This window comes from Coturnix japonica, chromosome 3 (genome assembly GCF_054131305.1).
Source record: "Coturnix japonica strain WE chromosome 3, WE-NBRP24, whole genome shotgun sequence".
Lineage (NCBI taxonomy): Eukaryota > Metazoa > Chordata > Aves > Galliformes > Phasianidae > Coturnix > Coturnix japonica.
This window is the reverse complement of record NC_140665.1, coordinates 16,391,532-16,409,014: the sequence shown is the minus strand read 5'-3', so window position 1 is coordinate 16,409,014 and position 17,483 is coordinate 16,391,532. Positions and strand designations below refer to the sequence as shown.

General features: G+C 43.0%; 1 protein-coding gene across 2 annotated transcripts; it reads right to left on the bottom strand.

Moving 5' to 3' along the window:
* Positions 1-1,623: 1,623 nt before the first annotated feature.
* On the bottom strand, positions 1,624-17,439 carry SNX5 (sorting nexin 5). Of its 2 annotated transcripts, XM_015857117.2 has the most exons (13): positions 17,382-17,439; positions 9,626-9,730; positions 9,009-9,119; positions 8,338-8,459; positions 7,915-8,038; positions 7,201-7,296; positions 6,244-6,349; positions 6,078-6,153; positions 5,369-5,408; positions 5,187-5,273; positions 3,985-4,144; positions 3,182-3,267; positions 1,624-2,203 (listed from the first exon to the last, which is right to left on the bottom strand). In XM_015857117.2, exons 1-13 carry the CDS (start codon positions 17,412-17,414, stop codon positions 2,156-2,158), a joined length of 1,194 nt encoding a protein of 397 aa, XP_015712603.2. In that variant the 5' UTR covers positions 17,415-17,439; the 3' UTR covers positions 1,624-2,155. The 2 variants fall into 2 exon arrangements, 1 of the variants encoding a protein (XP_015712603.2); XR_014944499.1 differs by lacking the exon at positions 6,244-6,349.
* Between the last annotated feature and the right edge of the window lie 44 nt (positions 17,440-17,483).

Genomic DNA, 17,483 nt, shown 5'->3' with positions numbered 1-17,483 from the left:
TATTCAAGGTCATGCTACGAGTCATATTACATTAAACTCTTACTGGTCCTTATCAGCAGAACACTCACATACGCAGTTAATTTCTCATAAATCTCAACATATGTCTGGCTGTTGGGTAGGAAACTAGGGTACGCAGCAGTTTTCCAGTGCTTCCAACACAACTCCATCTGAAAGCAAACGCGATGTTATTAGTTACTAGCTGTCCCAGACTGCCACCCACTGGCCTCCAGGAACACAGTCTGGGCTGTGAGTGGTATTATACCAAGTAAACGTGTTTCAGACACAAGCAGGTTGTGATGCACCCTACCGGTAAAGCTAGAAGGCAGCTTCCTGCAAAGCAACCGTGTCACTGACAAAGACTGCTTTGTAGCTGCCTTCTTACAGTTATTGTGAATTTGCTGACTACGACATTTGTCTAAAACTGTAATTACAAAGTGCTCTGAACGTTTAAATCTCATCAAATCAACCTCACTTAAAATATTATGTCAAACTTCCCTAAAATCAAACTCAGTGAAAGCTATAAAAAAATACAGACAACCCAAATGCTACAGTTGGGTTCAGAAGATCCGTTATGTAAACAGCACTTGTTGCCAAGCACCAATAAGCAAGGCAATACTATTTTTCCTATAAAACATGCAATAGGTACAAGAGGACATGAAGCAACCACAGTTTGAGAGCCACAGCCACATTAATCATGACACAGCCGGCATACCAACAGAGCCCAGGAACCTCAGCCTGCTCTTCTCTCTGAATGAAAGAGCCAAAGTAATGGCTGAAAGTGCAGCACACAGTTTTTAGGAAAAAGTTGCCTGCTTGAACACCCCAGGACAAGCGAGCAGAGTTTCCTTGTTACAGGCAATGCTACCTACCTAATAACTCTGTGTGATGTTGTGGTTGCCAAGAGCAGCACAGTGGAGCCCAAACAAATAAGCAGTAGGCTATGGAAGAGCAAGCAATTGAACAAGCTTGTCTGGTTGAAACCGCTTCAGACAGTCTGATCAGAGTATAGCGATGCAGTCTAATTTCAGCACAATTAGAAGGCCAAACAAAAGAAATATGCTCAGATTTCTCTTTTACTCTACAGAAAGCTGTCTCTAGAAGGACATGGCTAGTTGACCCATATACAAACATGCCAAATGACAGCCACACTGTCATGCCACATTGGAGTACTTAGATTATGGTAGTGAACACTCAGTGGGCCACACAAAGTTTAAAGACTTACAGCTTACACAGAAGACTGACAAGGGCTGTGCTTGCAAGTTTCAAACAGCCTCTTTGGTGCTAGCAGGAGGTGTCAAGACCAATAAAACACAAATGAAGTGCTGTAAAGCAGTCTGAAGGAGTCCAAGCCATCCAGACCTAACAATGCTTTAGGAAAGGTTTGGTTTCCTTGGTGTTTAGCATATAGCAACCAACAGCTGAAGAATGCTTTTCAAGCAGCAGCATGACCTCAGTTCCCTGTATTTCACATCAATATCCATTTCAAGAGCAATCCTGAGCCAAATATACATCTCTAATACACAGAATGAAAAACTCCAGGTGATAAGTAATGTGCTAATACTGTACCTGAAGCCCCGGTATGTCACTTAGATCCCACACAAAGTCTTGCCATAGAGCAACAGCTTGTTTTGTCAGATATCTTTATTTACTCTATCACCCAAGTGTACAAATACCGAATGTAGTTATACAAATTCAAAATATACTGTAGTAGAAATCCATCTGGGAAGTGGAATGTTAAGGATATTTGCTTTATAAAATTTCTACACATAAGTCATTCCCACTTGCAAGTTTCAAATATCAGGTCTATGTCAACAGATTGCTTTGCCATCCTTCAAAATAAGAATTCTTCTCCAAAAACATTTTCTGCTGGATGAAGAATCAGTCAACAGCAAGTTAATTTATTTTTTTTTCCCCAACATTTGACTCATTTTGAGTTATCAGTCAACAGGATGTTAGCTACATCCAGACAACTCACATGCAGTTCTGCTCTCATTTATACCCAGAAAGTCAATACATCAAAGTACTTCAGTATTAGTCAAATAATCTCAGTGACAATATTTATTTTAAGCTTATGAAATCGAGCCAATAAGTTACCCCAGCCATTGAGTGCAATTGATTTTTTTTATATTCCTTCACATTTTCAGAATAAGGCTCCTTAGTTCTTGAACAAGTCAATACAGCTTTGCAGGAGAGAGACGTTATTCTGGAAAGGAAGATAATTAGTTTCAGGTGAGTTGGACTGATTGTTTAAATCAGACTTTCAACAATGAAGGAGCTTTCAAGATGTCAGGTCCATCCCCAGTTTCTGTAGCTTGTGACAGCAACTAAGAGACTGTACTGCAGAAACAAGTATTCAAGCACTGCCAAAAGCAGTCAGTGGTCTGCTCCTCTCTGTAAACCTGTTACTGTGACCTTGGCTGTGGAAGGAGGAAAAGGACAGCAGACTAGGAATTTTTTATTTATCCTTTTTCTAAAGTGGGCCAAGCAGAGCCTTTTATACCTAGTTTAAGCACAGCATTGAAGTAACTACACATAATGAAGACCAAGGCAATCAGGGAATGGAAAATTACTCTCTCTAAACTTCCCAAAAGAGGCGAGTTACTTTTTCTGGCTTCCCACTTTGTTCTCTAAATTAGCAGACCCTACAATTAGTATATGCATTCTGACATTAAGATTATACAACTTGGCTTCCCCACCTTACATCAAGTTTGCTCAGCACAGAGCCTCTCTTTGCAAAGCCAAACAAGAAGAGTTGACAGCTAGATCACAAGCTGCAGAATGTGCCTGCAGCTCTCAGTAATGCATCCATGGCTTCCCACTATTAGGCCTATTCAGAAGGAATAAAATCCCATAGATGAAGGGGCTTCACAGAAAGTTTAAATGAAAGGGTAGCATGCTACACACTAAACTGAGAATTCTTACTCACAGGACAACAGGCTAGTGTCCTAGGAGTGACAGGCTGAAAACATCTGTCCTATACAGACAGCCTGAAACTGCCAGCACTTGTTCATTGTATATACAAATACCTACAGACTTTCAACTTTTTCCTTCTCTAGATCTCTGTTAGAAAACCTGACTGTTCTATTTCACAAATTACTAGTCTTAAAAGGAAACCCAGCAAGTCATGAGTTGCACAGTATTCACTTCTCTCAAGCTACCTGTTAAATTCTAAAGAACACACCTTTGCATGTTTTATTTCCAGTTCTGCCATTTCAATTAGGTTTTTGCGGAAGGCTATTATTCTCTTCTGCTTGAAGCTTATCAGTTCTGCAGGAAGAAAGCATAAGCACAAGTAAGACAGAGGTACAAAATAGTGACTGAAGTTTCAGTAACGCCCCTTGTGTTTCATATTGTGAAATTCTAGTAGAGCATTAAGCTACAAAAAGATTTAAGAGCTAAGTCTTGCTGTTTCTAGCTGTAAGATGCACTGAATCACGTAACAGTGCTATCTTAGCAGACAAGCTGCCTATCTGCTCTAAAACAGAAGGGTTTCATAGGAAAACAACATGAATGAAAGAGTGATCCACATAAGCTCTGGGACAGACAGGCGTATTCAGAAACTGGGAATAGGAAGGAAGTTGTGTGCAACGTGAAGGTCCGTTTGTTTCTAATACTGCCAAAAGCATACAGCTAAGAAGCAGTTTTTGAGATTTGGTATTGGGCACTCAGCAGCATCAGGACAGAGAAAAAGCCTGTTTGCATAGTTGTTTGATGTGGAAACTAAGAACAAATGTTCAGTGCAGAAAGCAAACGAGGGCTTCCACTTACAGTTGGTCTAGTACTGACATTGCTCAGACTCAGGTAATCGTTCTTCATAAGACACAGTTGCATTAATTTCTACATGCATTTACAGAGGCCCTAGGAATTTCAGACTGCTTGCTACAGGACAGTATTCAGAAGACTACAGCTGTTCAAGGTCACACTGAAACCACAACTACATTAAAATCTCCCTCGAGATTAAGTACAGTAAAAAGTCTTTTTCACCTTGTTTTGCAGATTCTGAAATCTTTTCAAACTTCTGGTAACAATCCTGTTGATGCGCCTCAGCCAGGTTGACATCCTTGCTCTTTAGCCTGGCTTTGTCTAGAGCTTTGTTTGAATTTTCATAACCAACAAGAGCCCTTGCACGTCTGTACAGAAGATCCTGAAAGCAGACAGGAATAATGTGTAGAAATCTTAAGAGGACTACAGACCAAATTGAGTTACAACTACTTTAGCAGGAGGTTTCACTTCTTCCAGCCCTAGATTATGCTTTTTCTAAAAAGCTGTTCCAACATTCTTTACTCCTAGCAAAGCAGAAGCGTTACACCAGTACAGTATCACATGCTCAAGACGGTGACTTGTGTCTTAATCAAGGAAGTTTGAGGGCTGCTTTAGTCATAATTACACCCTTTAAAACAGCTTCGTCCTTTTGTAAGGTGGGCACCCCCCACCAAACAGTAATAACACTACCTGTTGGAAGCCCAGACTGCAGTAGCTGTCACATGTTTACCACATATCCATGTAAAAGGGCTCCAGTACTTGGGATTTACTTAAGGTTTTTTAATTTGTCATCAGCATTTTTAATGGGTTATAAACACTGGAAGTATCAGAACACTGAAAATTGAAACTCAGTTGGCTCTAACTCACAAGAATCCATTCAGTTGTGGCCAAAGGCCAATGGTACCCTGAGGTACATTAAAAAAAAAGAACATGGCCAGCAAATGTAAGGAGGTTCTCCTCCCCCTCTATCCTAGGTGAGGACACATTGGAGTGTGAAGGGTGCCAAAGACCATTAAGGGCCCGAAGCATCTCCCATAGAGCTTCCTTACTGGCTGCCCAGAGAGGTTGTGGAGTCTCCTTCTCTGAAGATATTTAAGTCTTGTCTGGACACCTACCTGTGCAACATACCATAGGGAACCTGTTTTAGCAGGTAGGTTGGATCCAATCTCTAGATATCCCTTCCTACAGTCCCATGACTTTGAGTTCTTTACTTCTACATGCCAAAGAAACTGACCAGAGGTCTTAACCCTTTTATAACTGGACTAGACAGCAGTTGCATATGTAGTTTCTATATTCTACTGTCATTCAAAACTGCCAGGCTTCTTAAGCGAGAAAAGGGTCCACCTTCCTATCTTCTCAAAGTACAGAGATAATTGAGTCACAATTCCCATAAAAATAAGCTTCAAAAAGAAAACAGTTCTCACCTTAGCAGCATCTATATTGAGCATGTAGTACCTCAACAGTTCAGAGAGCTTTAAGTCTTCATCAGATGAAATTCTACTTTCCACCTTCTGCAGAAGAGATTATAGAATCTGCATGTAACAGGACAGCAGCATCCAGACTTACAAATTTGTGTTATTTTTACTTTTCCCAAAGCTTCTCTTACCCTGAGTTTCTCAAAGAGTTCAGCAACTTTCAGCAAGTACCTCAGGGAAGAAAATGCACAAGAATTAGATACAGACGTAGACAAGGGATTCAAAAGATGGTCTATGTAGAAACACTGACAAAAGGTTTAATGCAAGAGGTGTTGGATTCCTTCTTAACAGATCAGTAAAGCTGAGCAACTGGACACCATTTAACAATCTTGTAAGGAATTTCCCCATTGCTACTCTCCGAGAGCAACAAGCTGTTTTGCTGTGGTTTTTTTCAGCTGTAAACTGTGTTAACAAGGCTCAGTACATCATTATCAAGATGAATTTATCTTAGAATGACCAGGCTTCTACAATGTGAAAAAAAACCCTATTTCAGAATTTCAGATGTTCTAGTGTAAGCTGTAAATGTATTTAATACATTAGAATACAGGGGTGTAACTTCTATATTCTCTAAGTTTGTGACACGAATAAAATTCAAGGCTTCTATACTGAAGAAGCTTTGAGCAATACAATTAAGCTGTGCTGCACAAGTGGCAAGAAATCAGTTAAGTAATGAATGCAACTGATATTCTTTTCTTCGATGCACCTGGTGCAGAGGAAAGAGTTTCAATGCCTTTGTGTGCAATTCAATAAACTCAAACTAGCTATGACTCAATATCCTAGATTTTCTGAAAACTTATAATACCCAGACTCAGAATATTATGAGCAATTAGCATTGCTTACTTTTTGATAACTGTAGGTTCTTCTAATGCCAGGCTGTTCAAACAAGCTGAAGTATAAATATAGTCATCTGCAACATCTGAAAGAACAAGAGAAGGTTTTCAGGCTACAGAAATCACTAAACCCAGTGAGATTGCAGGTCTTTAGAAAGGTCTTTGAAAAGATTCACTTTTACGAGATCTTGTCATCTTATCTGCTTTTGCACATGCATCCTTGATTCTGTTGTGGTAGTTTACAAGAAAAGTCTTCTCTTGCTCAAAAAAGTCATCTACTTCCTGAAAGAGAGTATAACCTGTTAAGTTACTTTACCACAGAGCACAGGCACTTTTCTATGTAAGGAAGGGTCTAAACAAACACCATTAGCCACCTGAGTGTTACGCCTGTCAATTTCTATCAAAAAAGTAGAGTTCAAGAAAAGACCCCGAGAATTTCTAAATATTCGATATCGTGCTATTTTTTTTAAACACACTGAAGCAAAAATGGATTTGACACACAACTACTCAGCGCTGCAGGCTGTCTGAAGTAACCAGAGAGCCATCAAGGCTAACAGCTGCTGGAATTTCATTTCCCAGGCCTTTAACAGCACAGTAACTGAATATTCAGCAGTTTACAAGCTTACTTCAAATCCATACAAAACACATATACTGTAATACCAGCTTCATGACATGGTTTCTATGATAGCAAGTCTATTAGAAAGATCTGCCATGGCAACAAGGTAGAAAAACTGAATTTGAACCACTTACAGGAGTCTGTGATGTTTGATTTTATCCAGTAGAAGCAGAAACCATAACTTTTGCTTATTCAGACCTCTGAATTAGACAAAAGCATGTTTGCTGAAGGTGAGATTCCCTCTTCCCCAACAGGAAGAAGTGTTGGGGCAACTCTTCCTCATAAGGTTCTTGAAATATACTTAAGTTTTTAGTAGTCTATACCCTCAGTGACTTTTTTTTTTTTAAGGTCAAAAGGCCGCTCTGCACACCTTGGGACAGCAGTAAGGTTTGCAGTAGTAACTCTAAGCCTCACATACATTAAGTCTAAAGCAAATAACTAATGTCCCTTAAGAAATAAGCAATAAGAAATAACCAATCAAGAATAAAGCAAATAGGATGTAAAGCAACCATCTTACCTTGACTCCAGACAAGAGGATTTCATCTGCACTCTTTACCACACTTTTTAGAAGGAAGCCAAGCATCTCTTTCGTGTTTTTCCTCCGAACACTCAGCTAGAAGAGAGGCCAAGACAGCTTCAAATTAATCCAGGATGAATACAGGGAGAAGATGACTACTTTAACATTTACAAAATAACATCACTTATGTGTAGTGTATGACAGTGTAGTCTGATTTGCAAGCTCATCTTAACACCCCTGTCAGTTCTATATGAGATGGTACAGGTAACAAATAACTTTACTAGAAGTTCAACTGCTTCACAACACAGATTTTTCTCTTTCCCAGAAACAGCTCAGCTTCTCTCTAGATAACATCAATCAGTATCCACCACTTATGAGGTATAAAATGATGCAGTACTAACTTCAACACACCAATACTCTTCATTTTAAAGGACCATGAAAGTATCAGCAGAAACACACCTGCACAATATTTGTTCTTAAGATCCAGGGATGCATCAAGTTGGCTTCCCAACTTGACTACAGTTAAAGAGATGCTATTGCAGCAAAGTGACCTAAAGATGGGCCTTTATCTTTTAATCATTTCACAGAAACGCTACTGGCAACATCTTGCTGACACTGTGTGTAGATTTATGTAACGCTCTAATCTAATCACACAGAAGAGTGGCAGCACTCGTAGCAACCCCTGCCTCGCATGCAAAGAAGAAAGTGTCTTACATCCTGGTCATACTCCAAAAAAACACAAAAATTGTGGTCTTTGCTGAGCACGGGATGAGAAGAAATCCGCTGAAGGAAGATTTCATGTGATGACACAGTCTTCTTGAAGACAGCGAGGTATTCACTGAAAGAAAAAAAAAAAACTGAGATCCATCTGCAACTTCATTGTACAAAGAATTGCTTATAGTTTCCCAGTAAAAATACTCCGTGTGCCTCTGAAATAGCCAGCTAGCAATTGAGAAGCTACTTTCCGTCTCTAACTAGGAAATTTTCCTGTTTGAAAGAAGCTTTATCAACTGTCTAATTCCAGGATTTTACAGAGTATCAGGCAGCAGCACCTTCAACATCAGTTACTGCTAAATATATTGTCTCCCAGTAGGCTTCTTTGCATTCAGCCTTTAGCAGCAGACTCATTCTACTTACGCTTCTAGTTCTTGCTTCATTTTGGCAAACTCCTCTTTAGTCATAGATACTTCTCCCTCCCCTAGTTTCTGCATCTTCTCTCTGGGACCATCGAAGTCAGGCTTTGAGGGGGCTGGAGGTATCTAGCAAAGGAATAATTGGTTAGGGATGGATGGTAACAAGATTTACAAAGTTACTTCTAGCAATCTGTAGAAGGCAGTCATGTCAAGCCAACAAGGCTCTGCAACCAAGAAGCTTAGATGCTTATGTCTCTCATTACCCCTCCAGCTCTGTGCTACTCCTGCACTTAGAAGCCAACAAAGAGAAAAATACCTTTACCGCCCACTCCTGTCATGGTTTAATAGCCAGCTGCCTGTTGTGGCAGTTGAATAATCTTAAAACAAGAGATTACTTAATAGATCAGTCTACTGTGTCACCTTCAAGCAGATATCAGCTCCACTGTGCTGTCAGGGACCAAGGCCTGTGGCTGTTTTGCTGCTCCCAGCCAACCCATAGGGAAAGTTAACACTAGAGCTGTACCACTTGAGTAACTAAGGCAGAAGAAAGCATAAGGAATACCCCTGTCGTGAAACACTAGCAACAGTGGTAAAACAGACTTCACATCTTTACTACTTCCCACGTTAAATTATTGCAGCATTTTGCTTAGAATCACATTTTCAGGAACTACTTACAATGAGTCCTGCATACTCCTCAGTTTCACTGAGTGTGTCATGCAGCCATACAAAATCTTCATGTTGCCTTGTAACTGAAAACTCAGGACTTTGAAAAGCTGGCAGCGTAGTCTGGAAGAGAAGATAAGGAAGCCCCGCTGTTTTGTAAATGAGTGCTTTTAGAAACAGTTCTGCCTATTTTCAAAGGAAGCTATTTTGCCTAGTAAGAGCCTCGCCTACTCCCTTTTAGCTGAGCTGCCACTCAAATAAGAGCCTTACTAAGGACATTACTTGAAGAAAAGGCACTGCTGTAGAACAGCATTAATACAGTTTATTTTGAGGCATCTCACAGTAACTGCCTTCCCCCACCCCCCAGCCTGCCCATGCTCAAGATACTCTATTTTTTAAAGTAAAGCCAACCTAGTATATCTGTTACCTTGTGTCTAAAGTGAGTGTTCAAGTCTTAAGAAGCATAAAAGTTTCTGGTTTTATACCCTCGGGCCACCTTTAAGTGAAAAAGCTCCATTTAATTAGATTTTCCTCATTGCCAAACCCATCTTCGCAGGTATGCTCATTACAAATACACACATTACTTGCATGATATCTACAAAGAGCACTTTCTAGCCCCATTATCTTACCTTAGTATGTACCGTGAACTTCACTCTGTCCTTTTCACTCAGGGCATCAGGTATATCAATTTGAAGAGAAGGGTCAACATTCAGGTCTACAGACACAGACCTCAGCTGCAACAGAATTGCTCTGGTCAAGCATTGAGTAGACTTAGTGAAGCCAAATTGGTCATCGGCATTGTCAACAAGAACCACATTGCAATAGACTGCTGCCTCAAGGAGCAGTACACAGAGGTACAACAGCCTCAACACAGCTCTCTCTTCCAAGTGCATAAAATAAGAAGAGTGTCATTTAAGAGTCCACGGACCCAATTGTTAGAGAAAACACTGGGGGTATTAGTGAAATATTCCTAGGAAGAAGCATCTTCCCTCCAGCACTTCTCCAGCTTATTTACTTAAGCACATCAAGCCAAAGTTTTTTAAATCATTTTGAAGGGGGTAACAACACTAACAGTTCTCCTCATTCTGTATCCCCACAATACATGGAAGAAGAGCTCTTGAGAGCCTAGTCTTGTGATCTATTTCCTTATCTTTACACCAGACGGCTGCTCCGGTCTGGCACAAGAATTCAGTGATTTTTATCCACCGTAAAGGGCAACTCATAGACAAAAACTGGGCGCTTCCTCCTTAGGCTCAGTGCTGCCACTGATCTCCCAAGAGTACTGCACATGAAGTTAAACACAGTGGCATTTCCACTAACTGTTCTAACAGCTGTGAAGGTTTCTTTGCCCCCCAGGGAAAAATGGAGAAGATGCGTAAAACCCTTCTTAGACTCCTATGAGCCCAAGATCCAAGCATTTGGACCAGAACCTGAGAATATGCAGATGCAGCATTAGTGCTCTGGTAATCTTATTTTCAAAGTGTCTGGCATCTAGTTAACAGCTGCTGGATTGCACACATGCTGTTTAAAAAAAGCCCCCCATGAGCTAGAATGAGAACAAGTTTCAGAGATACCTGAACTTCACTTTATGAAAACTATTTATACTTGTAATTACAAGTCTCTACCTCTCCTGAATTCAAGTCTTATCTTTCCTAGACAGTCTCTGCCTGGCAACATTTTAGTGCTATTTGTTTCTACTTGGAGCACCTATGAAGGGGTTTGTGAGCATGCAATGTGGATGAACTCCAAATAAATCCCTCAGAGGAGATGGCAGAGTTGATCATGTTCAACAAAGACTTGCCCTCTCACTGATTGTGATGGGGGCTTTAAACAGATCCAGTGCCTTTCTTAGCAGGAGATACTTCTTTCCAACCTCTTAAGTCCAGAATATCATTTCAACTGCACTTATTTTTTTCTAGAGCAGTAGCCTTCTCAGTCAAGGATGTAAGTGGTGATGGAGCACTGAGCTCCACAAGTCACAGGCCCGCAGATATTCCTTTTGAGGACAATGCTTTTAGATTCACGGCAGGGGAGGCTGTGGCAATCATCACTGTGCAGGGAAGTGGCCAGGTTATGCTGTACCTTACTGCTTTAGAGCACAAGTTTTAGTCGTTTTCTGCCTCTTGTTTATGAATTGAGCTTCCTTCAACTATTGTACTACACTGCTTGTTCCTAAACGTTTAGGACAAACAGCATCAGACAGCTACATGACCTCAGCAGGAAGCAAAAGACTTTAGGCATAGCCAGCACAGATAACTGATAAATATCGATACATGCATCCAGTTCCTAAATCAAACAGATGCAACTACCTAGATATCAAGAAATACAAACTACTGCTACCAAGAACACAAGTTACTGCTGATTACAGACATCTAATCTAGAAGTCAGCAATACCCTCAGCCTATATTACGGTGGTTCTTGCATTACAAATCTTATCTCGTAAGAAGCTCTTTCCCCAGCATTGCAGTGTAACAAATCATTCTTATTTCCTGCGTAAGGGAGAAAGTGCTGATCAAGGCCACAAAGCAGGAAGTTTGTAGAAGAACAACTGTCAGAGCTGGGCCAAATCCCAAAGCCATCCTTCAGAGATTAGTTTGAATGTGTTACCAGGAAAGAAAGCTCAAGAGCTGGGCTGAGGCAATGCCATTTCACCACCCTGCAGCATATTGGCTAACATACCACCAGCTAACCACACAATCCAGCACCAAACCCACAATAGCACCAGACAGCATCTGAGCAAGGCCATCATCGTGGATTGCTTAACGCTGCTTTAAGCTTCTGTAAAGCTGCATAAGAACTGATGAGAGGTTGTTCTTTTTACAGTGAAAACTTCACTTCCAAGAGCTCTAGAAACCTCCCTCCCCTTTGTCCAGCCATCTGTGAACTGCAGTCCAGACCTGGCAGACAACAAGTCTCCCCACCAGCCTGCAGAGGACACACCTGGCAGGCTGGCACACATCTGCCCCTAGCCAGGCTGCTGCTGGCTAGACTCCAGCTATCACTGATAGTTACTGTTAGCTCCGGCCCCCACACCTAGGAGAGGGATACCCCAGACTCTGTGCTTACACAGCATATCCTAAAAGGGCAGCCCTAGCAGTCCAGACACTGCTCAGCTCTGAACGTATGAGACTCCCAGCACCACGGGGACCCCAGCCACAGAGCAAGGCTGCTCATCACATTCCCCTGCATGCACAAAGCTCTCCCTGGGAAGGCGCAGATGAAGCTGCACAACACAGAGGTGTGGTTCAGATGTCACCAATGGCAGCCACGCCACTCAAGCACTAGAGGAAGGCTGGGTAGAGGGCCACCAACTCAGAACAGTTTCACACGGAGCAGAGCTTGCAGTTTGTTGCCATCTGAATGGAAGGCAACTTTCAACATTTCCCAGCTACTACAATGTCAGATAACACAGCAGCCAAAGCAGTAAGATGCAGCCCCCCTTACGCTGTTTTGCATCCTGCTTACTTATCTCCACTGTCCAAACAGGATCAGCAGAGCTAACAATACAAACTGCTGAGTCTGTGAAAAGTATGATAAGCTAAAGGAAACTGCCTCCTCTCAGCTAAACTACAGGAAAGGTTACATAAACCAGCCAGCCCTGACTTTGGGAGCTTTCTTATTAAGTGTCACAGAGGAAGTAACCTGTGATTAGATGCTCTCCCCAGCTCTCCATGCCTAGTAGTTGTCTGCACAAGAGGTAGGGATGAATGTATGGACATAAGACAGTACTGCTTTGTCAGATTAAAACAACTGGGCAAGAACATGCAACCTACAACTTCAGAACTCCCCCACAATGCTACTTAAGCAGAGCTTAGTGCCCCAGCAGGGCCTCATTTACAAAGCACAACCATGGGTCATCAGCAGTGAGCCTCAGAGCAGCACATACAGACACACAGCCCATAACAGGAGGGTCCAAAAACCAGAATAACCAACAACTACTTGCTGAAGTCTTGCACTTTCTCCCACCCTAAACATCTGCTGTAAGCACATGACAGACATAGCCCATGCACAAAGATCACTGCAGGCAGAAACATCAAGCATTTCATTGTTGGAGAGTAGCAGAGGATTATCAACTCTAGCTGGAGCCTTAGCATCAGGTCTTTCAGTAATACGAAACTGAGGATAGAAAGCCACCAGTCTATTCTAGCCCTGTGAAGGTCACTGTGGCTCCTAACTCCAGGCCAGAGACCTTTCAGATTGCATAATCATGGCAGAAAAGCTTACACTACAAAGAGAGCATTCACACAGCCCAGCTTTGTGCAGAGTACTTTTTCCCTATAGCATTTCTCCACTGAACTGGAATCAAGGAGCTCTTCCCCCCCACCTCCTCCTCTGCAATGAGAAAAAAACTTGCTTACAGTCACAGGTAGGCTGTGCAGAGCCTTCCTTCATTTCCAGGCCCCAAGGCTTGATCCTTTACTGAACCAGGCACCCAGCCTAAGGTCTTTCTGGGAAGCCACCCTAGTTGAGCTCCCCAGCCTGCCCTGCCCAGCAGCTCTTCTCCATCAGCTCATCATTTCATAGCTAGGACACGATTGTTTCCAGCCTACAATGAGCAGAACCAAGGTTCCCCATTCCAGCAACCAGAATCTAACCTGTGCTCCTTCACATCTTCAGTGCCATGGGCATGCAACCAGAGCCCAGCAGCTGGTGAGACCATGTCTCACTTACAGCAGAGAGCTGCTAAGGATGGTAGCAACACAGCAGGGAAGCAGCTGAACTGGGTTGGAAACCTGAACACACTAAGTAGATTTTACTAGATTAGACACGGAAAGATTTTAGAAGTTTATGGTATGCAGCAACTACAGCAACTTTCACAGTACTGATGCCTTCAACTTCTTGTGCCTCTTCACCAACTTATACTGGGACCCTTGGGACTTCATGTGGATTCAAGAAAACCTGATCCCTGTTCTGTAAAGGTCCCATCCACCACAACTCCCACCTAACCTGACTTGGCAATTAGAGCAGGACATCACACAGAGCTCTCCAGAAAAACAGATAATCATCACATTGATTGATTCAAGCTTCAGGACACCCAGATATTATTATGGTACTAATGAGAACACTACAATAAATCACCCAATCTTGACCCTAAAGAGAAAAGATAGCAAGGAGAATATTGCTGACAAATTCAGGCAGAATTTTACAGCAGTTTTTTTATTGTTTAAAGAAGAGAGTTGGACCATCTAAATCCAACCCAGTACTAATCATCACCTATTCAGGCCTCAACTTGATAAATAAGTTTCTGATCAGGCCTCACTCGGCACAAGGACGTCTTCATACTTGCAAGCTCCCAGTGGCAGGAAACGTCCTCAGCCACAGGCGCTGCCTGGTTCTGGCAAGTGTCCCAAGCTGCAGCTTTGACAGTCACATTCTTTGCAATTTAGCATCAGCTTTGCTGAAGTGACTCTGTCACTTCTCCATTCTAACAAAAGAATCTGCCAGTGCAAGCAACTGCATACAACGTTTGACTGTTAGCGAAATACAAACTCATATTCATTCTCAATGTCAAATTAATCCATGGGTTTCCAACATAACTTGGTTTCCAGAAGGAACAAGTAACGCCTTCAATGAGAGCTTACACTTGACAGAACCTTCTCCCAACTGCATCCAGCTCCCTTCTTACCCATCACCTCCTTGTTGTCAGTCAACCTGCAGCCACAAAACCATTACAAGTAATTACATCTGCCACTGCCCAGCATCTACTTTTGCTTTAAAAAAACAAAGTAGTTTAGTTAAACCGGTTTAAGTGCTCCCTCGAGGCCACCAGGACATGATATTTTCTGGCAGTTTCTATAGAGCTTTCATTACAGAGTGCCTTGTTTCAACAGCCAGGAGTCAACCAGCAGCCCTTCCAAGTAACTGACCAGCACACATTAAGTATTACTTCCTAGAATTGCATTTCAGTCATACTCAGCACAAGTGGCTTAAGATTCCCTTTAATCAAGATACCAGAAATATGTCTGAATGTATTCTGCATGCAGCAAAGAGCCAACAAAACAGATGAGAAGCTTTGATTTTGCAGCTTTTGGGAGAGAACTGCTATTACTTCTCTAGCATTTAGTTGAAATAGTCCTGAAGTTATTCAAGTTACACATAACCAGGAAAAATGAAGCAGGCTTCTTGTATGCAGCCCTCACATTGCTACTAACACTACAGAATACTCCCAAATCTGTGAGTTTTGTACCATACAACACACCAGCAGGGCAATTATTTGATTATTCCCTCTTAATCTTTGTTCTAAGCAAAGCAGCTTAGTTTAGTCCCAGTTAGATGCTATTGCACACAGAGCTTTCCAAGCCAGCAGAAAGCAGGCTCTATGGCTGGAGCACCTGTTAGCACTGGCTGTGCAATAAGCTGCCCTGATCACTCCGCTCTCCTGTCAGAGGGATTCCAGATTCGTTCTTCTCTCAAGTGCTCAAACAGGCCTCTGCAGAGGAAAGGAGTTGTGGGAAGGATACTGCCAGCATTCAGGGCTCCCATATTCCAGGCCAAAGCCTCTAGCTCACCTTGAGCACATAGGAACTCCCTCCACTCCAGGAGTCAAGCACCAGCTTTGGCAACACAGGCTAAATCCACCCTGGCACAGCAATTTGCCTGCAGAGCACAGCCTTAGCTAAGTACTTAGAGTCTGTATTTCATCTGTAACATGAAGTACGCCCAGCTAAGATGGAAATTGTGCAACAGAAGCAAGCCCCTAAGCTGTACTCAGCATTTCCAAGAATGCTTTGCTGACCTCCCATAGTGAGGCCAGAAATAGTAAAAGGGACTCTGCAACACATGCAATCTTCACCTCCCGTGGATCTGAGATTGCACTTCCAACCCCCCTTGCCTTCCCAACCCTCCCTTCCTCTTCCTATATATCTTGACACGATTCTGCTTTACCTACTCAGGGTCAGTTTTTAGTTTGTACACACCAACAGTTCCCACTCAAGGTTAGTACATAATGATGTTTCCTTCACAGACAGAAGCTTTATCTACTGCCCACATACCTAAACAGGAACAGACAAGATAACTGAGTTTCTATCTTCACTGCAGCTGCTGGAATCCCAAGGCAGCCTTACAACCTGAACAGCTAGTTAATCTTTGGTCATTTACTGCTGGAGCTTAAAGCTACTTGAACCCTCAGTGGGAACATTTTCCCCTCCCTTCAGTGTTCCTGCCCATTATGGCAGAAAGGCAGATTAATACACAGTTACTCATTGCTACAAGACAGCTGATGTTTTACCTTCTCACCTGAAGGTTCCGCAGCCTACAAAGGCTTTCAATCACTACTCTCAAATGACAGATATTTTGTTTAATCCTTGTCATTTCATGCATAGCTGAAAGAAGTAGAAGTAGCAGCTGATTCGCAATTCAAAGTGAAGAACTAGAAGACACTTAAGCTTCTGTCAGTTCAACGGGTCAAGTTTGTTTTAAAAGATTCATGTTCTAGGGAAGAAGATGGAAGGAAAGAGGTTATTCAACCAGATTGCTCAAGGTAGATGTATGTTTTACAACTGGAAGGGACCTTAAATCCAAACCCCAGCCACAGGCAGGACCCCCCCCCACACCAGCTCATGCTGCCCAAAGCCCCATCCAACCCGGCCTTGAGCATCTCCAGGGATGGGGCACTCACAGCTTCTACAGGTGTGCCACAGCCTCACTACCACGGAGTAAAAAATATTTCCTCTTCATACCTAGTGCAAGTCTCTCCTCTTTTGGAGAGGCATTTCAAGTCCTTCAAGCCACAGAATCACAGAATCGTAGGGGTTAGAAGGGAGCTCCAGAGATCATCAAGTCCAACCCCCATGGAGCCCACCTCTCAGAAGGTTGGAGAAGACGCTGAGAACACAGCCCATAAGCAGCTCAAGCAGCTTGAAGCACAGTTCATCATCCAGTGAGTTCAGTTTAGGCATAATGCAAACGACATTCAGATCCAACGTTACAGACAGCCGGCCAGGCAGCTGACCCCTGCTGGAAGGCTGCCTTACCTTCCACCCAGGAGGCTGGAGGTAGTTATTAAGGCACGCAGACTAAACCAGGCAGACCGCTTGGTAAAAGAGGCATCTCTGAGCACTGCCAGCACACACTCCCATTAAACACCTCACAAAGTTCCCATCTCAGCCTTTAAGCTGCACTTACAACAACACCCGAACCCAGCAAACCATCCCGAACACACTTCGGGCTTCGACATCCCGAATCAGCACCTCACGGAACGCAAAACCGAGCCAGTGCCCGACGCCACAGCAGGGAGCAGCAGGGAGGCACAGCCCAGTGACAGCTGACAGCTCCTCATCGCAGGCCACCACCTGGAACCGCACCTCACAACGGCGGCATCCCGGCGGGGCAGGCCCAGCACGGGGCAGGCCCAGCTCCCGGTACGTCCCGGCGCTGCCCCCTCACCTTGTTCTTCGCTCCGTCCCTCAGCAGCGCCATGTCTCGGTACCTCCAACCCCCGCCTGCCGCCTCACGGCCGCCGCCGCCCCTCATATAGCGCGGGGCGGA